The 22,169-nt window shown below is 34.4% G+C and overlaps 1 protein-coding gene across 8 annotated transcripts in view; it reads right to left on the reverse strand.

Moving 5' to 3' along the window:
* JAK2 (Janus kinase 2) overlaps nucleotides 1-22,169 on the reverse strand; it is a 169,888-nt gene that overhangs the window by 54,580 nt on the left and 93,139 nt on the right. For all 8 annotated transcript variants that reach the window (XM_055092183.2, XM_003823367.5, XM_024930144.4 and 5 more), the window contains 9 exons: nucleotides 15,428-15,585; nucleotides 13,682-13,793; nucleotides 11,266-11,452; nucleotides 10,422-10,549; nucleotides 7,858-7,992; nucleotides 6,704-6,791; nucleotides 2,892-3,019; nucleotides 2,028-2,166; nucleotides 96-247 (listed from right to left, as the gene is read on the reverse strand). In XM_055092183.2, coding sequence (XP_054948158.1) covers nucleotides 96-247; nucleotides 2,028-2,166; nucleotides 2,892-3,019; nucleotides 6,704-6,791; nucleotides 7,858-7,992; nucleotides 10,422-10,549; nucleotides 11,266-11,452; nucleotides 13,682-13,793; nucleotides 15,428-15,585 — 1,227 coding nt within the window. The remainder of the gene's footprint in view (nucleotides 1-95; nucleotides 248-2,027; nucleotides 2,167-2,891; nucleotides 3,020-6,703; nucleotides 6,792-7,857; nucleotides 7,993-10,421; nucleotides 10,550-11,265; nucleotides 11,453-13,681; nucleotides 13,794-15,427; nucleotides 15,586-22,169) is intronic.

Genomic DNA, 22,169 nt, shown 5'->3' on the forward strand with positions numbered 1-22,169 from the left:
TTTTAAATTTAGATGGGCTAAAAAATACAAATCATGTGAAAGAAACATGAAAGTTCAGAGATAGAGTAATTCTAACTTGGTCCATATAAACTTACTCTTTGAGAATCCAGAGCACTTAGAGGTTTATCTCCTCCACTGCAGACTTCCCACAAAGTGGTGCCAAAACTCCACTTGTCTGTTGCCAAATTTAAATTTTTAGGATTTTCAATGCATTCAGGTGGTACCCATGGTATTCTCTCCTGAAGAACTTTGAAATGATACGAACAGAGTAGGGTTAAATAATTCACAAGTAAACCAATCTTTTATATGTAAATAGCTTTAAAGTTCAAATCATTTGAATAATCAGGCCTATTTTCTTTATTTTGGAGGGGGTGGATGTGCACATGCACATGACTGCATAAGCTTAAGAGCCAGAAGGGACCTTCAAGATCATCTAATTCAATATTTCATCTTTAACAATGACAACATGGAGACATATGATTGAGTAATCTGCCCAAAGCCACACAATTTGTTAGCAGCAGAGACAGAATGAGAATCCTGTACAGTGAGTTCTGAATCAACTAATCTTTCCATTAAACCATAGTGTCTCAACTGGCATACCATTTTCTCAACCTCTTTCCATTAGTTTTACCTTCAAAAAAAAATTTTTTTTTTTGAGACAGGGTGTCACTGTGTCACTCAGGCTAGAGTGCAATGGCACGATTGCAGCTCACTATGCTTTGACCTCTTGGGCTTAAGTGATCCACCCAAGCGCTTTAGGAAGCAATCAGCCTCCCAAAGCATTGGAATTACAGGCATGAGCCACTGCGCCTGGCCAAATCTTTTTTTTTATATAGTTTATCCTAAAATTGCCCCATGATACTTTTTGGTATTTCTTCATAATGCGTAAGTAGTAAAGGTAATGTTACATCATTCAGAGATGTTCTAATGATTTAATAGCCATGGCAATTCCCACTTGCAGATAAAAAAAAAACCCAAGGACCAACAAGCATTTATGGCAGATGGATGGCTAAATTGCACCAAAATATTCTAGGTATATGGAATTGATATAGGTGGGCTCTGCTCAAATCATGGAATTTCTCAAGTAAAGTTTCCGTGGTCTTTGATTCCACCAGAAGGACTGTATTCAAGAAAGGAAGAAGCAATATAACCCTACTTTCTGGTATTCTGACATAGACAGACAGACAAATTGATTGATTGACAAATACCTTCACCATATGAATACATTTTTTTCCATCTTCACTTCCCATTCCAAAGGATAAAATTTCCCAGAATACCAGATGTAAGACCCTGTAAGAATTTTCTGCCATACTCCATACTTGTGTACTACTGCCCAGTTATCACTGTCTTCACTGTCAGATAAGTCATTAAGTTTAAGTACTATTAGCTTAAATAGGACACATCAGTGCACAAAAATCGATCAATTTAGAATCTAAATTTAGAACATCCAATTAGAGAAATTATCTAAGATAACAAAATTCAGTTATAATTATCTAGACCCAAAAAACCCCTCTCAACTATCTGACTGAAATTTGTATTTTTAACCCACTGTGTTAAGTAGTAAAGATGAACAAACACAAATGAAAGTTTTTTTAAGGTTTTAAAAAGTCAGAATTAGCTGGATAATTAAACTAATTTCTTCACAGAGGATAGAAAAAAATCCTAAAATCTCAGGCTAAATTTTCATTTAGTGATGAGAAGAAAAGAATATTTAGAAAATTTACTTGTGGCTCAAGGAATATTACAAAACTTCATACTAAAAATGGATAAAATCCTATCCTTCATACATAATTAGAGATTAAAACTGTTTTTAAAAAATCACCTCACAGTCCATGGTTATATGCTTATAAGAAAGAAAAATAGAGACTAAGATTTAACTAACAATTTAAATTGCTAAAAGTGATAATTTTATTATTAATCAGGAACATACAAATTAAATGGAATTCAAGGAAAATTAACAACATGCCCTTTACACCACTGCCCAAGTAAAGCTTAGTAACATTATATATAATCCCTCTAGAACTTACTGTCCTTTGGCAAAACTGTAATACTAATGCCAGGATCACTAAGTTTGATGAAAGGAGGATTTCCTGTCTTCCTGTCTTCTTCTCTGATAAGCAGAATATTTTTGGCACATACATTCCCATGAATAAGGGTGTTTTCTTCCTATTAGAGTTAAACGCACATATATTCAAATATCAATCCACAAGTACTGGAGCATTTAGTATGTTCAAGCCCCCAAAACAGATTTAAAGAAGAAAAATATATGACAGTATAATAATTTGGAGGCATGCATTGAGAAAAAAGGAAATTTATGACCCCTATGCTTCCTGTTTTACATTTTAAATAACACAATAATCTATGCTTGTGATGAAATGAATAAATTAAAACTACCAATGCCATTTCACATGAGTTCTAAGGCTGAGATGGTTTGTGTTTCTGGATGGGAGCTGACATTAAGAAATACTACTTCAGTTCTGCAGCAGGACATAGGTGCACCCTGAGGGGTCTGATGACTGGCAGTCCCCCTGGTATTCTTCTCTGTCAACACTGCTTTCTCATGGACCATAATGTACAATGGCCCAAAAATACAGAAGCACATACTTCTGCATAATTTTTGGTTGAATTTTCTAAATCCAAAAGACACAACATACAGATTGTCTATTAGTAGTTCTAAGATATTGATGGGATGACAAAACTTTTTTTTCAAAAGTGATTTTACATACATAAACATATGCCTAAAGTAATCTCTTTTTATCACCTAACACAGACTATTTTACATGAATTGGCATCCAATTACAGATTTATTTTTTGTTTCCAGGTAAAGATAATTTGTATATTGTTTTATAAAATAAAATAGTATCTTTTGATAAAAAGGTTGTACTACTTACTAGAAAATGCATGGCCCATGCCAACTGTTTAGCAACTTCAAGTTTCCATAATATATTTATACAATTTTTATTCTTTTTCAGATATGTATCTAGTGATCCAAATTTTACAAACTCCTGAACCAGAATATCTGCATTAAAATATAAGCAATAATAATAAGGCTTAAGTATAAATATAATTAAATATATGTAATTTAAATCTTTATATTTATACTTACATGTGACTATTATAGGTAAAGAAATTAAATTAGCAAAACTCACAACTTTAAAGAAAACTTAATGGATACACAGCATTATATTTTTGGTTTTTAGTTTACTTACAACAGCAAGAGTAGGAGTCTAAACAATTATATATTATTATATATAACATAAATGTATAATATATAATATACTAGCACACCTTTATATATTAGTACTGAATTATGGCTGGTTTTTAAAAATAAATGAAAATTTCTCACTTAATTTCTCTTCCACATAACTTTTTAGACATTCAAACCTTCCTGAAGTTCTTCTACACACAAAAATTACTAACAATGTCTATAGTATTATAGACATAAAGGAGAATTTAAGTTCTAGCTCCATTTAATCTTTTAATTCTGCAAAAAATACAGAAATGTTTTGCGCTGCTTTATCTTTAAAACTTTTTTTAAAAAAAACAATATAAAACATATTTTGCCAGAAAAACAAGTGTTGGCTTCCAAAAACAATCCTGGATTCCTTCGTGGTCCACAGGAGCCTCTCAGATACCTCCATATAACAGGTTCCAAACCACTGCTTTTGAAAAGACTATCAATTTTCAAAGATATGAAAAAATGTCATACAAGTGTAGATGTGTATTTAATCTGCATTACTAGTGGAAAATAGGGAATTATATAAACAATTTTCTTGAATGGAAACTTTGTGAGGCACTAAAATAAAGGCATACCTCGAAGATATTACCAGTTTGGTTTTAGACTACCATAATAAAGCAAGTCATGAATTTCTTGGTATCCCAATGCATATAAAACTTGTATATACACTATAATGGAGTCTATTTAGTGTGCAACAGCGTTATATCTTTAAAAAAAAACAAAGAATATATCTTTTTAAAAATACTTTATTGCCAAAAAAGGTGCTAATGATAATCTGAGCCTTCAGAAAGTTGTAATCTTTTTGCTTGATGTTAATCGCTGCTGACTGATCATGGTGGTGGCTGCTTAAAGTTCAGGTAGCTGTGGCAGTTTCTTAAAATAAGACAACAATGAAATTCACTGCAGACTCTTCCTTTCATGAAAGATTTCTCTGTAGCATGCAATGCTGTTTGATAGCCTTCTACCCACAGTAGAACTTTACAGGGTCAGTCCTCTCAAACCCTGCAACTGCTTGATCAATCAAGTTTATGTAAAATTCCAAACCCTTTGTTGTCATTTCACAATGTTCACAGCATCATCACTAGGAGTAGATTCCATCTTAAGAAACCACTTTCTCTGCTTATCCATAAGAAGCAACTCCTCCTTCTTTCAGGGCTTATCATGAGATTGTAGCAATTGAGTCACATCTTCAAGCTCCACTTCTTAGTTCTCTGTTTCCACCATCATCTCTGCAGTGACTTCCTTCATTAAAGTACCATATCCCTCAAAGTCATCCAGGAGGGTCAGAATGAACTTTTTCCAAATTCCTATTAATGCTGCCATTTTGATCTCCTTCCATGAACCATGAATGCTATTCCTGGCATCTAGAATGGTGAATCCTTTCCATAAGTTTTTCTACTTACTTTACCCAGATCCACCAGAGGAATCACTATCTATGGCAGCTTAGCCTTACAAAATGTATTTCTTAGATAATAAGACTTGAAAGTTGAAATAACTCCTTGATCCATGGGCTACAGAATGGATGTTGTGTCACCAGGCCTGAAAATAACATGAATATCCTTGTACATCTCCATCAGAGCTCTTGGGTGACCAGGTGCATTGTCAATGATCAGTAATACTTTGAAAGCAATCTTTTTTTCTGAGCAGATCTCAACAATGGGCTTAAAATAGTCAATAAACCATGCTATAAACAGATATGCTGTCATCTAGGCTTTCTTGTTCCATGTATAGAGCACAGGCAGAGTAGACTTAGCATAATTCGCAGAGCCCTGGGATTTTTGGAATGGCAAATGAGCGCTGGTTTGAATTTCAAATCACCAATGGCATAGGCCCTTAGCAAGAGGGTCAGCCTGTCCTTCGAAGCTTTGAAGGCAAGCACTGACTTCTCCTCTCTAGCTGTGGAAGTCCTAGATGGCATATTCTTCCAACAGAAGGCTGTTTTGTTTACATTTGAAAATCTGTTTGTTAGTGTCACCATCTTCATCAATGGTCCTTGCTAGATCTTCTGGATAACTTGCTGTAGCTTCCACATCAGCATTTGCTGCTTCACCTTGCACTTATGCTGTGCACATGGCTTCTTTTCTTAAACCTCATGAACCAACCTCTGCTAGCTTCCAACTTTTCTTCTGCAGCTTCCTCACCTCTCTCAGCCTTCATAGAATTGAAGAGCATTAAGATCTTGCTCTAGATTGGGCTTTGGCTCAAGGGAATGTTGTGACTGGTTTGATCTTCTATCTAGAACTTTCTCTGTATCATCAATAAGACTGTTTCACTTTCTTGTAATTTATGTGCTCACAGGAGTAGCACTTTCAGTTTCCTTCAAGGACTTTTCCTTTGGATTCATAACTTGCCTTTTTAGTGCAAGAGGCCTAGCTTTCAGCTTGTCTTGGCTTTCAGCATGCCTTCCTCTCTAAGCCATCTTCATCAATGGTCTTTGCTAGATCTTCTGGATAACTGCTGCAGCTTCCACATCAACGTTTGCTGCTTCATTTCTAGCTTTCCATTTAAAGTGAGAGACGGGTGAATCTTCCTTTCACTTGAACATTTAAAGACCATTGTGTGATTATTAAATGGCCTAATTTTAATATTGTTGTCTCAGGGAATAGGGAGGCCCCAGGAGAGGGAGAGAGACAGAGGAATGGCTCATTGATGGAGCAGTCAGAGCACACACTGCATTTATCTATGAAGTTTGTCTTCTTATATTCTCTCTGTTTGGGACACCCCAGAATAATTACAATACTAGCATTAAAGATTACTGATCACAGATCACCATAAGATTTTTTTAAAGTTTGAAATGTTGCTAGAATTACCAAAATATGACACAGAGACATGAAATGAGCACGTGCTGTTGGGAAAATGTTGCTGACAGAGTTGCTAGACACTGGGTTGCCATAAACCTTCAATATGTAAAAAATACAATATCTAAGAAGCACAATAAAGCAAGGTGCAATAAAATGAGGCATGCCTGTATAGTATTAAAGCATGGAGTACGATTTATACTTTTAGTAGTTTCTGTGAACACCTAAATTTAGCCAAAAAATATATCTAATATCATATCAACATAATCATTTCTGTCAGTTCCATTAAAAATTAAGTGTATCATTTATATGCTTTGTCTTCATAATTCCAGATAAGTTTGTACTGAAAAGGCCAGTTATTCCAATGTTATGTTGAACCTGCCATAATCTCTTTTGCTATCATGAACACAAAATGTTTTATAGACATTTGTTTACTATAATACTCTATTGTTTGGGCATTGTAACCTTCTACTTTTAACTTCATTGCTTTCCTTTTTCACAAGATATAACTGAACAGTCCTACAGTGTTTTCAGTTTCAAAAATACTTAACTCCTGTTAAATTATAGTTTACACTGACACCTAGCTGTGATCCTGAAACTGAATTTTCTATATAAACAAAAACAGATGCTCTGAGAAAGGCATTAGCAAGCCTGTAGTTTTACTTACTCTCATCTCCACAGACACATACTCCATAATTTAAAACCAAATGCTTGTGAGAAAGCTTGCTCATCATACTTGCTGCTTCAAAGAAAGACTAAGGAAAAAAAAAAGTACAAAGAATTGTTGTTTGACTGTTGTCCATAAATACTCAGTTCAGAAAATTCTCTCTGCCATAATAAAGATGCACTTTCTCCTACTTTCAGCATGACTATAGATGAGGATACAATGTGCTTTGGTCCCTTTATATGGACCTGCAACTGCCATCAACGTTCTGAGGAAACCTCTGTGTAAGCCTGGAATATGGAGATCAAAGTGAGAGAGAGCAAGAGTGGTACAGGAATCATGAATAATGCCAGTCAAACAGGCTTGACCCATAACACCTGAAATAGAGGACAGAAGTACAACTAGAGGTAGATGTCAGAGATAGATATAGGAAACTGAGGTAGATGGATGTAGCCTTTAAATAACACTTGCTAAAGAATTAAGAATGTGCAGATAAAATATCACGACATCTGTGTCAGGATACTAGCATAGTTTTAACATCACTCTAATTCAACTAAACTTTGACTAGAACCCCTGGGTATGATTAGTGAATCACAATCACCAATACTGTGGTATTCTGGATTAGAACAACTCTTTGGCTTGAACTTTTCACATCATCTTCTAACACCCACTAACACCCTTTAAGATATTGTAAGTATCATATCTTGCTATGTTCAGAGCTCTGGCAACTGGCCACGGGGTCTGCCAGCTAGCACCAGAGGCATCTGGATTTCACTAAGCATGTTCCTTAGTACAGTGCCTTTGAAACTTGGTTTTTTGTTTTTTTTTTTAAATAAATGTAATTGTAGAGGAGCCTCTGTGTAACCCATAAAGCTCTGGGGAGCCAAGTTTGAAAATCAAGGCCACAGTATATGCAGAAATGTAATAACACTCCTAACATAATGCTAAACATAATTAGTTTGGAATTATTTTTTTTAATCCGGTAATTTTCAAACCCTGTAATTCTATAGCCCCACAAGAATGTATCCTCAGAAAAGTCCTTGACACATTTAAAAATTACAATTTTGAAAAGCTGCACACATGAGTACGTTGTATGCATATGAGAGCACATCTTTAAACAGCATAAACTACATGAACAATATAAAGAACATACACACCTCTGAATAGTTTCTATGTGCTTTATCCAGAACTTTTAAAAGAACTTCTGTTTCATGCAGTTGACCGTAGTCTCCTACTTCTCTTCGTACGCCTTTAAAAATCTTTGTAAAAGTGCCTTGGCCAAGGCTTTCATTCTTCAAGGGAAAAAGGTAAAAGAAAAGAATGAGTAAAGATGGAGAACGAAGTAGGAACAAGAAAATACATTCGATGAGGAAGAATTTTTTTAATCCATAAGCAAGTATTTTCCTTAGAATCTAAATCCAGATTTAAGACTCCAAAGTAATGCTTTTATTCTGCTTCCTTAAATAGTAATAAGAGACAGAAAACAAGGATTAATGAGTTAAGTGTATTTTGGCTCTACTCGGTTTTGAAATCTCCTGAATGGGCTATAATTGTCACTTCTTAAAAATAGAGTCAGTGTTTACCTACATTTGCTAACATGAGAATCATTTTCTTTGCCTTTCCTACTAGCACACTAGAGAATGTGGTCTGCAGAGACAGAATATCTGACTTTCTCTTATTACCACTTGTATGACCTTGTACAGGCTATTTAATCTCTGTGCTGCAGCTGTCTTGGTTTCTTCATCTGAAAAATGAGAATAATAACTATTTTCCCATAGGATTGTTATGATCAATAAGTGAATAAATACGTAAAAGCACTTAGCACAGTCCATGACACATAGTAAATGTGCATTAAGTATCAGCTATTACTACTAATACTAGTATTTCTTGCATATCTTTACAAAGTAATTGTTGAAAGCCTGCAATCTGCAGTAAGGCTGCTTGTGTTCAAATCCAAGGTCTACTATTTATTAGATTTGTAATGTTAGTCAAGTTACCTGGCCACTCTGTTTCCTGTTACTCACGTGAAGATTCTTGTCTTTACCATTCTGGCTAATTCTATCTATTGTCTCCTTACAGAGCTCAGATATCAGTTGGGTCTTTCTCATTTTGCCTTCCATGCCACTTAATCCCTCTTTCATATAATCCATTTCTTTCTCCCTAACTGCTGCATTCTTAATTTCTTCAGATCTGTCTTGAGGTTCACTACATCTCTCTTCAGCTATAAGTAATTTACTTTTCATCCTGTATATTCTGTTTTAATGTCAATGAGGATATTTATCATTTCTATGCCTTTTTCCTGACATCTTTTTTGTTTGTTAAAACAACGTCTTGTTATTTCTCCGTGGTTTCAATTCCTTTTCTATCTTTAAACATGTATATGTATTTTATAGTCTGTATCTGAAAATTCTGTGATAGGAAGTTCCTGGAGTTCTAATTTTGATGTTTGTTGGTCTACTGACTCTTAATTAATCCTGCATTATTTCCTTGTATGTTTCTAAATTTTCTATTAAAAGCTTATGTTTGGAATGCTTTTATCTGTGGGAATTATGGGTTGCCTAGGTTAAGAGTATGTGGTTCCGAAAAGATTTTTTTGTTTCTTCCAAGCACCACACAATATTAGGAGAGTACCACTTTTAATTTAGGATTTCTCAGTCTATGTAGGTAGTATAATGAAGCCCAAATTCAAAAGCTTATGACAAATTCTTAGGAGAGACTCCTTTTCCTCACTAGAAGCGCAGTTAAAAATGACAGTATTCCTTTTCTTCTCTGCTTGCTAGTGGGTGAATTTTTCACATTCTATATATTGTTTTACTGAGGATGTATTTACTTAAGTGTCCTGGTTTTATTCAGGGATAGTCTCACTTTTAACTCGTGGCCTTGCACAGGTCTGAGACCTGGCCCTTTTAAATTGCTCTTAAATCTTAACCCCCTTGATAAATGTGGCTGATCATCAACCCTCACCACCTGACTGCCAGATTATCAGATCTTATGTACTACAGTTGACCCTTGAACAGCATGGGTTGGACTGCACAGGTCCATTTATATGTGGGTTTTTTTCAATAAATCCAGTGGGCCCTCTGTACTGGCAGGGCGGGTTCTGCATCTGCAAGGAAACTCAGTTGGAAAATATAGTATTTCTGCATTCCAGCCTGGGTGACACAGCAAGTCCTGCTCTAATAAATACATAAATAATTTTAAAAAATAATTAGTTATTTAAAAAAAGAAATACAGTGTTCATAGGATGCAAAACCATGTATATAGAGGGCCAACTTTTCATATCCACAGGTTCCACTTAAGTATCCTCAGATTTTGGTATCCATGGGTAGTACTGGAACCAATCCCTCATGGACACTGAGAGATGGCTGGATTTTTTTCTCAGTTTCTTCTTTATTTTTAACCCCTTGAATTTCCCTTACTTTCTTGAGAACTTGAGAGTTGCGATATAGGTCTTTGTAGATTTTTAATTTTTAATTTGAGATTTGTGAAGAATCATTTTTAAATTTCCAAAAAGAAAATTAAGATTCCATTCTTAGGATAATTAAGATAATTAATTTTGCTAACATCTAACACAAGGTTGGTATATTTTTCATAAGAAAAATATTTAAATCACAACTAAATTTGTATATAACAAAATAATTCCAATGTCACATGAATGTAAATCAAGAAAACAGATGTTGTTTTAAAAGGACAAAAAAGTAATGAGTATCTAATGACTTACAAATATCAAATCTTCATTTCTGATTTTGTGAAACACCATTTGGTTCATATGAGTAGGCCTCTGTAATGTTGGTGAGGTTGGTACATCAGAAACACCATTCGTTCTGAAGACTAGAAGGTTTGATTTATCTGAAAAAATAAAATACATATATATCACTTCAAAATACACTGAAAGTATGAATTGCTCCAAAGAGGAGTAAAATGAAATGTGTTCTATGTATAAGAAATGCTTAATAACTCCTAATTGTTATTTTTTTATAGTAGAAAATTATTTTAGGGGTCAACTCATTGAACTTTGATATTTCTTCTTAGTTACTTCATACATTCAAAATTATAATCACTTCCTTAACTAATGTAATTTGGATTTTGATGTATTCCTGCCAGTTATTTCATTAATTCAAAATTATGGTAACTTCCTTAACTCATACAATTTTTCAGGAATTTTAATAATTTTTAATAGTAAGGCTCATTATTTCAAGGAATTTCCAACTTTACTGTCTTTATTTTTAAAATACAGAAATTAAAATCCTCGAAGTATATGAAAATTTTTACTTAAAACAACATAAGAATTTAGTAGTGAGATCTTCCAGTTCAATAAATGACATCATACCACACATTATGTTTAAAATCTCATTTTAGAATAATTGAACTTCAGGTCACTTCTAGACCACCAAAACCAAAGTAAACAATCTTATTTGATGATGCTTGTACAATAGAATAAGATAAAATTAACTTTTAGAGCTGCTTCTTTCATATATCCTTTGAAATCAATGTACTGAAGATACTTCACGCCACATAAACAATCCATGACCAGTAATTTAAAAATAACAAGAAAATTATCTTACCTTTTGGCTTTGGGGGACAGCATTTAGTAAACTGGAAAATTATATTGTCTGAGCGAACAGTTTCCATCTGGTAACAATTCAAAAGATCTTTAAGACTGCTGAAGTTCTTCTTTGTCCCACTGAGGTTGTACTCTTCATTCTCATTTTTTGTAATCAAACAGTGTTTATATTCAATGACATTTTCTCGCTGTATAAGTTTAATTATAAAGAAAGGGAGGGATAGTCACAATGGACATCACAGTGATTATTCTGACAAAATGATATCACAAGAACAAGCAACAGAATAAACATTTGAACCATGAATCCGATGTAGTGCCAGTATAGTGATAGAAGTACTTAGTTCCTCAAAAGGGCAATTTACAATTTCTCAGCCTACAAAAGTGGTTTAAAAGTTGATTTTATGAAAAAGCATGTAAGAAGGCAATGATAATTAATAGCAACAATACCATCCTTAATAGTTTTCCATCATTTATAAGATAAAGCCTAAAACAAATGTAGCATATAGAGCCTTCCATGAGCTGGTTTCTGCCTCCATCTCCAATCTCAGCTCCTGCCACTGCCAACATACAACCTAAGTTCCAGCCATATTAAATGACTTAAATCATTTCAAGCGAATTCCATGCTGCTTCATGCCTTGATAACTCTTCATGCTATCTCTCTACCTAAGAATGTATACCCACTTCTTCTGAGCAATGAACCTTTATTCATTCATCAAAACTCAGTTCAAGTACCACTGTTTCTAAGAGGTCCTCTCTAATGCTCACCTCTTTGCACAAGCAAAGGTGAACATACAGCCATTCCACTGCACCACCATTGTATTTGTATAATTATCTTTAATATTACATTTTTAATATTTTGCAGTTTTTAAATATTTGTCTTATGCACTATATTATGAACTTGTTCACCTATTTTTAAGGTGCATTTTATAAACATATTCATTCTACTCAGAAACATTTATATAAAATCTACCAATACCTCAAGGTCAATCAGGTTCTTCCTATGCCAAATAACCTTTCTTGTTTTTTGTTTTTTTTTTTTTTTTTTGAGACGGTGTCTCGCTCTGTTGCCAGGCTGGAGTGCAGTGGCACAATCTTGGCTCACTGCAACCTCCACCTCCCGGGTTCAAGCGCTTCTCCTGCCTCAGCCTCCCAAGTAGCTGGGACTACAGGTGCGCACCACCATGCCCAGCTAATTTTTGTAATTTTGGTAGAGACAGGGTTTCACCATTTCACCACATTGGCCAGGATGGTCTCAATCTCTTGACCTCGTGATCCACCCGCCTTGGCCTCCCAAAGTGCTGGTATTACAGGCGTGAGCCACCACACCCGGCTGCCCTTTCTTAATAATTGTAAACCTGTCTGTTACTGTCTATATTTGCCTATGCTAGATAATTACAATGTTCGATTTAGAATTTTTTGTATATTTGAAAATTTTTGTTTGTCCAGTAGATAAGTTTCCTGAAGGTAGGGCTGTAGCATAAACTCTATAATACATAGCTCTCATATTAGGCTGGCACATACAGTGAACATAAAAAATATATATATATATATTTTTTGAATTGATACTTCAATATAATGTACTATTATCTGTTATAGTAACAGGATACTTTGAAATTAGGATAGATTACCAGTTTTACACAAAGGTAAAGTGATGGCATAACCTCCCTTCTGTAAGTAATCTACCCTCTACATATGCCAAATATAAGTTGCATTTTATAAAAATTAAAATAATTGAATAACAAAGTTCTTATTTTTCTCTGTTTTAAAAAAGCAAGATAAATTTGGAAGCTTCTATAGTTTCTTAGGATTTATACCATGAAATTGCCTCATAAGTGACAGTATATAATCATAGATGAGATCCAAAATGGTCTGTATTAACAGTGGGGTTTCATTGCAGTTTTACCTTTAAAACATGCATTGTAGACCACTATTCTTAAAAATATTAGAAAATCATCAGTTAAAAGTGCTTTAATGTTTCTATTTGTTTGTTATTGACCTAGTTTTCTCTAATTCTGTTTCCTCTAATTCTGCAACCACTGTTAATAAACAGAAAATTTGCTTCCGATTTATTTTGTTCTACATGATGTGGCAAAGATTTCCAGTTTTGCGAAACAAAGAAACATCAAGACACTTGATGAAATACCTTTTAACACACTGGTAACACCAAAACATCAGAAAATAAAATAAATGCAAAATAAAAAGATAGACATTATAAATTATTTTATATTTTTATATAAACCCTGGGAATTATATCTTGTTTATTTGTACAGAATCTCTGAGGAAATTAAGCATTATACTAGTTATCATATCCAAAGCTATAATTCTCAGTATTAAAAAGGAAATATGGTAAATAAATATGGAGAGGAAATTAAATGAACTAAATAAAGTGTTACCACTAATAGGTGTGACATACTAACCTCGACAGCAAAAGTCAAAAAATATTTATTAAAGTCCTTAGGACTGCATCGAAGTACATACAGTCCAGTCTGATTACCTGCTTTCTTCAGTTTACTAATGGCAAAATCCATCCTAAAGGTAAAGAAGAAGCAATTTGAATAATATATCAAGCACCATAATATTATGACCAAGTGTCATCTAAAACAATCAAAAGTCAAATCTAAAACTGTCAGAATTGTCTCCTCTACTTTATATGTTTAGCAATAATCTTTCAAAGGAAAAAATCAAAGTACCAAGCTATTTTGCAGTAAGTTCAGACCACTTCAAGGGACAATTATATAGCTTTAAAAACCAATAAAAGGTATTTATAAGACAAAATCACAAAGAACAATTTCTTCATTTGATTTTTCTGCCTGCTGATTACAAAGTTAATATTTTTTAAACCATACTCTCAGAAACCTTCATTTAACTATAAAGATAATATATCAGAAAATACTTATATCTCTACTACCATAGCAGTTACTGACATAAAAATCTGAATGCATGATTTTATTATTCAGTATGATAACAAAGTCAAAGAGAACCATGGCAACTGACAAAGACTACTGATTTTTAAAATTTTCTATGTTTTCTGAAGCTGCACACCCTGAAAGAAAAGCAAAATATAATCTATACAAAAGAAAGAATCATTCTGTTTCACTTATCACCATATTTCTAATATACAAACCAATGCTTGCACATAGTAGTTACTCAGTAAATATAAATAAAAGAATGTTTGAATGAATTTATGGATACATGAATAAAGGCAAGGAGTTTTAAAAATATTAAACATGTAAATTACAGACATAAAGTTCAAGTAGTACAACTTTTTCATAGCAACAATATTCATTACTAAATAAATATTAAGCATAGACTAAATCAACTCTTTATATTACCCAAGATGTATTTTCTCAAATATTTAGGGGTAGGTTAAATGCAAAGAACATAATATGCTCATGATCCCAGATTTTCCCTTTGCTCGAGTTATTCAAATCTGTTGGCAACATAAACCACATCCTAGCTAAGAGATCATTAGGACTTAAGCTAAATAGATGTTATGCATGATAGCTAGCTTTACCCAGTATTAAAGTAAGGATCTACAACTGTGTGAGCCAATGTGATAGTTACTAGCCACATGTAGCTATTTAAATGTAAAGAAATTAAAATTAAATTAAAATTCAGTTCCTCGGTTGCATTAGCCACATCTCAAATGCTAAACAGCCACATGTAGTTAGTGGCTACTGTGTTACACAGCACAGATATAGAATATTTTCATCGCTGCAGGAAGTTCTACATAGCACTAGTCTAGAAATGTGGACATCATATATATCTCGTGTTTGAACCTTTCAGTAGAAGGAGATGGACTATCCAAACATAAAGAATTTTCAAATTTTGCACTGTGGCTTCCTTGCAGTATTTTAAAATTAATAAAACATAAATTGGAGATCTTTCTTTTTTAGTAACATGCAGGAGTGAATCACACATAGGCATGATTAACAAATGTTAAACTTGTACAACTTATAAATATTATAGATTGGGATACAGATGGTAAATTATACACTAAATAATTCTAATTATTATGTAATCTGATTGCAAATAGCCTTTTGTTTAAAAAAAACTTGTCAAATTATTTTTTTCTAAACATACATGTATCACTCTGTTAAATCTTCGTTGTAAATATAGCATTTACTTTTCTAAAAATTTACTTTTAAGTCTGTATTACTCACGAAATTGGGCCATGACAGTTGCTTTGTATATTTTCAAGCACGGTTGGAGGTGCTACTTCTTTACAGAGGTAATGATGTGCATCTGCAGTTAATCTATAATATCCATCAATTAATGACACGAAAGACAAAGCTTCCCTTAATGAGCTAAGTTCAATTTCCTAAGCAGAGAAAAGAAAAAGAAATAGCACCTTTTAGAAAGTCAACTCCATATTAAATATTGAAAATTTTCTTCATTCCATGTTTTTAGAGTAATTCGTGTAAATACAATTTTCTTCTAAATTGCTCATATCTTTTATGGCTCAGTACTCAATATGAATTACAAATTCTCATGTCTGATATTTAAGATCCTCCTAAATACAGATTATCATACCTTCCCAGTTATAGTTCACTCTATAGCCATCATTTTACTTTATTTTCCAATGTCCTTCTTAGACTAATATACCACCTATCTCAGCCAGAAATCTATTTAATATGATATAAAAGTTGACATTAGAAATCATGAGCATTTCTTTTTTTCTTTTTTTTTTTTTGAGAGTCTTGCTCCATCGCCCAGGCTGAAGTGCACTGGCACAATCTTGGCTCACTGCAACCTCCACCTCCCAGGCTCAAGCGATCCACCCACCTCACCCTCATGAGTAGCTGGGATTACAGGCATATGCCACCATACCCAGCTAATTTTTGTATTTTTAGTAAAGACAGGTTCTCGCCATGTTGGCCAGGCTGGTCTCCAACTCCTGACCTCAAGTGATCCACCCACCTCAGTCTCCCAAAGTGTTGGGGTTACAGGCGTGAGCCACGGCATCAGCCCTACATACCAATTATATACTGCTAAAGTATTCATGCTGCAAACTAAAATGTTAGGATATGTAGCTATGCTATGATTTTTTTTTGTCCCCCGTGGCCCCCGCCCCCACCCCCACCCCAGTCAGAGTCTTGCTCTGTCGCCCAGGCTGGAGTGCAATGGCGCGATCTCGGCTCACTGCAACTTCTGCCTCCTGGGTTCAAGCAATTCTCCTGTCTCAGTCTCCCAGAAAGCTGGGATTACAGGCATACGCCAAGACACCCGGCTAATTTTTGTATTTTTAGTAGAGACAGAGTTTCAACATGTTGGCCAGGCTGGTCTCAAACTCTGACCTAATGATCCACCCGCCTTGGCCTCCCAAAGTGCTGGGATTACACGCGTGAGTCACCATGCCCGGCCTGATTGTATCTTAATACATATGTGAACATATAGTCAGCCAAAAATGCAGCATGTTACTTAAATGGGAAAATATATAGACGTATTATATTTTACATACAAAAAGTCAGTTATATAATGAAAAAAGCCCCATTTGTAACAAAGTGGATGCAATATCAATAATTAACAAAAACTTCAAAACACTCTTATACAACTTTTTATTTAAATATATAGAAGATTAACCATGGTAGGAAAATTCAATATCATAAAAATCCTCTCTAAATTAATTTTCTAATTTGTCTCAATCACATTAAAGATACCAACAAATACCAGAGGCTGTACCTAGAAAAACAGGGCAAACATGAGATTTAGAAAATCAGATCCAATATAAGAGAGATGAAAACATAGTTACCAGGATAAGAAAGGAATGACCAAAAATTACAGCTGACAAAATAATAGCTGTACCCAGAAAACTTCCAGTCCACACTACAAAGTAAGATGCTGTGATCGAAGAGGTGCTTCTCCAGAAAAGAAGTAAAAATGCTATCATATATGACAGGTTTGATTATGTGAAATTTTGTATTGAGAAGTCCACTACTTTACAGAGTTCTTGTAGAAAATGAAAATAAAGCTAGATACAAAGGAAAAATCATAAAGCAATAATTAACTCCTGGAAAAAGTTATATAAGAATGAAAATGTGATTACAGCATATTTCTTGGCCCAGCAATGAACAATATTTACATAATCATAAAGAGAACACAGAATAGAGTCCTAAACCAAAAATTATAATAAAGAGACAAGCATGTGACATGTTTGAACTATAAAAGGTATTTAGCTAACACAAATAGCCAAAAAAACAAGTACTATAAAAGGTATCCTAAACAAAATTAAAAGACTTGGAGATTACAAACATGTATAACAAAGGAATATACCTAACATACATTGTGGGAATAAAACCTATAAAACATTAAAAATAAAAAAAGAAAACTAGTCAAAGGACATGAAAAGGCAATCCACAGAAGTATAAATATTAAAGCTGACCTATAAACACATGAGGTATTGCTCAATCTCAGGTTCTAATTAAGGAAATGAAATATAACAGGACAGCATTATTTTGCCCATTGATTTGGCAGAAAAATTAAAAGATTGATAACATCCAGTGTTGGCAAAGGATACAAGAAAACAGGTGTACAGATACATTGGAAACACCTTTTGAGAAGTATTTTAATAATCTATCAAAGTTGTAAATATTCATACCCTTTGAACTAGCAATTCACTAACTAGTATCCCTCTTATTGATATACAGACACATTTTGTTTTACTGCACTTCCCTTTATTGCTCCTTGCAGATATGACCTTTTTTTTTTTTTTTTTTTTACAAATGGAAGGTTTCTGACAAACTTATGTGGAGCAAGTACAAGTCTATCAGTGCAATTTTTCCAATAGCATATGCTTACTTCCTATGTGTCATGTTTTGGTAATTTTCACAAAATTTAAACTTTATTACTATTATACCTGTTACGGTGATTTGTGATCAATGACCTTTGATGTAACTATTGTACAGTTGTCCCTCAGAATACAAGGGGGATTAGTTACAGGACCCCTGCATATACCAAAATCTGAACATATTCAAGTTCTGAAATCAGCCCTGCAGAACCCATATATGCAAAATGTCAGCCCTATACATATGCAGGTTTTGCATCCTATGAATACTATATTTTCCATCCATGTTTGGCTGAAAAAAAATTGCATATAAGTGGACCCACACAATTCAAACCTGTGATGTCCAAGGGTCAACTGTAATTGTTTTGGGGCACCACACACTGGGCCTATATAAGATGGTGAACTTAAGTGATAAATTTGTATATGTTCTGACTGCTCCATCGAATAGCTATTTCCCTTTCTTTTTCCCTCTCCTCAGGCCTCCCTATTCCCTCAGACACAACAATAATGAAATTAGGCCAATTAATAATCCTACAGTGACCACTGAGTATTCAAGTGAAAGGAAGATTCACCCATCTCTCCCTTTAAATCAAAAGCTAGAAATGATTAAGCTTAGTGAGGAAGGCATGCTGAAAGCCAATACAGGCTGAAAGCTAGGCCTCTTGCACTAAAAAGGCAAGTTATGAATCCAAAGGAAAAGTCCTTGAAGGAAACTGAAAGTGCTACTCCTGTGAGCACATAAATTATAAGAAAGTGAACAGCCTTATTGATGATACAGAGAAAGTTCTAGATAGAAGATCAAACCAGCCATAACATTCCCTTAAGCCAAAGCCTAATCTAGAGCAAGACCCTAATGCTCTTCAATTCTATGAAGGCTGAGAGAGGTGAGGAAGCTGCAGAAGAAAAGCTGGAAGCTAGCAGAGGTTGGTTCATGACGTTTAAGAAAAGAAGCCATGTGCACAGCATAAGTGCAAGGTGAAGCAGCAAATGCTGATGTGGAAGCTACAGCAAGTTATCCAGAAGATCTAGTAAGGACCATTGATGAAGATGGTGACACTAACAAACAGATTTTCAAATGTAAACAAAACAGCCTTCTGTTGGAAGAATATGCCATCTAGGACTTCCACAGCTAGAGAGGAGAAGTCAGTGCTTGCCTTCAAACTTCAAAGGATAGGCTGACCCTCTTGCTAAGGGCCTATGCCATTGGTGACTAGAAATTCAAACCAGTGCTCATTTACCATTCCAAAAATCCCAGGGCTCTGCGAATTATGCTAAGTCTACTCTGCCTGTGCTCTATAAATGGAACAACAAGGCTTGGATGACAGCACATCTATTGTTTATAGCATGGTTTACTGACTATTTTAAGCCCATTGTTAAGATCTGCTCAGAAAAAAAGATTGCTTTCAAAGTATTACTCTCATTGACAACGCACCTGGTCACCCAAGCGCTCTGACAGAGATGTACAAGGATATTCATGTTATTTTCAGACCTGGTGACACAACATCCATTCTGTAGCCCATGGGTCAAGGAGTAATTTCAACTTTCAAGTCTTATTATCTAAGAAATACATTTTGTAAGGCTAAGCTGCCATAGATAGTGATTCATCTGATGGAGCTGGGTAAATAGAAAAACTTATGGAAAGGATTCACCATTCTTGATGCCAGGAAGAACATCAGTGATTCATGGAAGAAGGTCAAAGTGTTAACATTATCAGGAATTTGGAAGAAGTTGATTCCAACCCTCATGGATGACTTTGAGGGGTTCAAGACTTCAATGGAGGAAGTCACTAGGATGTGGTAGAAATAGCAAGAGAACTAGAATTAGAAGTAGAGCTGAAGATGTGACTGAATTGCTACAACCTCATGATATAATTTGGACAGATAAGTTGCTTCTTATGCATAAAAAAAATGGTTTCTTGAGATGGAATCTAGTCCTGGGTGAAGATGCTGTGAATGTTGTTGAAAAGACAGCAAAGGGTTTAGAATAAAGTTTAGTACATAAAGCAGTGGCAGGGTTTGAGAGGACTGACTCATTTTGAAAGAAATTCTACTGTGGGTAAAATGTTACCAAACAATGTCACGTGCTACAGAGACAACTTTAACGAAATGAAGAGTCTACTGATGCAGTAAATGTCATTGTTATCTTAAGAAATTGCTTTGGCCAACCCAACCTTAAGCAGCCACCACACTGATCGGTCAGCAGCCATCAACATCAAAATAATACCCTCATAAGCAGAAAGATTATAACTCTCTGGAGGCTCAGATTATCATTAGGATTTTTTAGCAATAAAGTGTTTTAAATTAATTTTTAAGACATAATGCTGTTGCACACTTAGTAGACTTGATTATAGTGTAAACATAACTTTTATATGTACTGAGAAACCAAAAAATTTATGTGACTCACTTCATTGCAATATTTGCTTTATTGCAGTGGTCTGGAACTGAACTAGAAATATCTCTGGCGTATGCCTATATACATTTTACAAACATCCTACGAAAGACTTAGAATCTATAGAGACTCTACAAATTGATCAGAAAGGGACAAGCCAATGAAAAATGTGCAAAAGTCTGTCACAGGCACTTCATAAGAAGGATATTCAGATGAACAATAAGTAAGTGAAAAAGTATTGAACATCATTACTCACCAGGGCAATGAAAATAAAAACTACAATAGCTACCAGTACACATCCACCAGACAAACTAAGACATTTTTAGACTGACAAAATTAAGAGTTGATGGGGATATGAGACAACTGTAATTTTCATGCATTACTGAAAGAAGAGTGAACTGATAGAACTACAAAAAATTGTTTGGCAGTATACTAAAGCTATCACTATGACTCAATAATCCCATCTCTAGGATATATATATACAAAAAAATGAGTGCATAAGTCCACCAAAAAATATGTATAAGAATGTTCATGGTAAATTTATCCCTAAAATCCCCAAACTGAAAGCAACCCAAATGTCCATCAACAGAATACATTTAAAATTTGAGATATAGTCAAACAATTCAATACTACCCAGCAATAAAACGGAATGAACTGACACATGTAACAACATAAATGAATCTTCAAACATTATACTAACTAAAAGAATCTAGATTTTAAAAGAATACGTACAGTATCAGTCCATTTATACAACCTTTATTAATAGATAAAACTAAGTGATGGTAGATGATAGGTATCTTAAGTTAGGGGTGGAGGTGAATAAGTGGGAAGATGCATGTGGAAACCTTCTAGGAGTAAGAGAACTATTCTGTTTTTTGAGGTGGGTGTGGCTACAAAGATGTACAAATATGTAAAAATTCATTGAGCTATACACGTAAGATTAGTGTGCTTTACTGGGTTCATGTTATATCTCAACAAAAAAGTAAAAAGAAAAATAGGCAACAAAAGTTGAACTAGCTAAAACTTTAAAACATCTACGCATCAAAGGACACAAGCAACATAGTGAAAAGCAATCTATGGAATGGGAGAAAATATATGCAAATCATATATTTGAAAAGGGATTAATATCCAGAATACATAAATAATTTCTATAATTCAGCAAAAAAAACCTGATTAAAAAATGAGGAGAGGACTTGAATATATATTTCTTCAAAGAAGATATACAAATGGCAATACATATATGAAAAGATGCTCAGCAACACTAATCATTAGGGAAATGTGAATCAAAATCACAATGAGATACTACTTCACACCCATCAGACGGCTACTATCAGAAAACAGAAAATAACAAGTTTTGATGAGCATGTGGAGAATGTACTCCCGGTAGGAATGTAAAATGGTGCCGCTGCTATGGAAAACAGCATGGTGGCTCCCTAAAAAATTACAAGTAGAATTACCATATGATCCAGCAATTCTACTTCTAGGTATGACATGGTTTGGCTCTGCATCCCCACCCAACTCTCATCTTTAATTGTAATCCCCATGTGTCGAGGGAGGGACATGGTGGGAGGTGACTGAATCATGGGGGTGGTTTCCCCCATGCTGTTCTCATGATAGTGAGGGAGTTCTCATGAGATCTGATGGTTTTAAAGTGGCACTTTCCCCTGGACACTCTCTCTCTTCTGCTGCCATGTAAGACATGGCTTCCTTGCCCTTCACCTTCTGCCATGATT

This window comes from Pan paniscus, chromosome 11 (genome assembly GCF_029289425.2).
Source record: "Pan paniscus chromosome 11, NHGRI_mPanPan1-v2.0_pri, whole genome shotgun sequence".
NCBI classification, from domain to species: domain Eukaryota; kingdom Metazoa; phylum Chordata; class Mammalia; order Primates; family Hominidae; genus Pan; species Pan paniscus.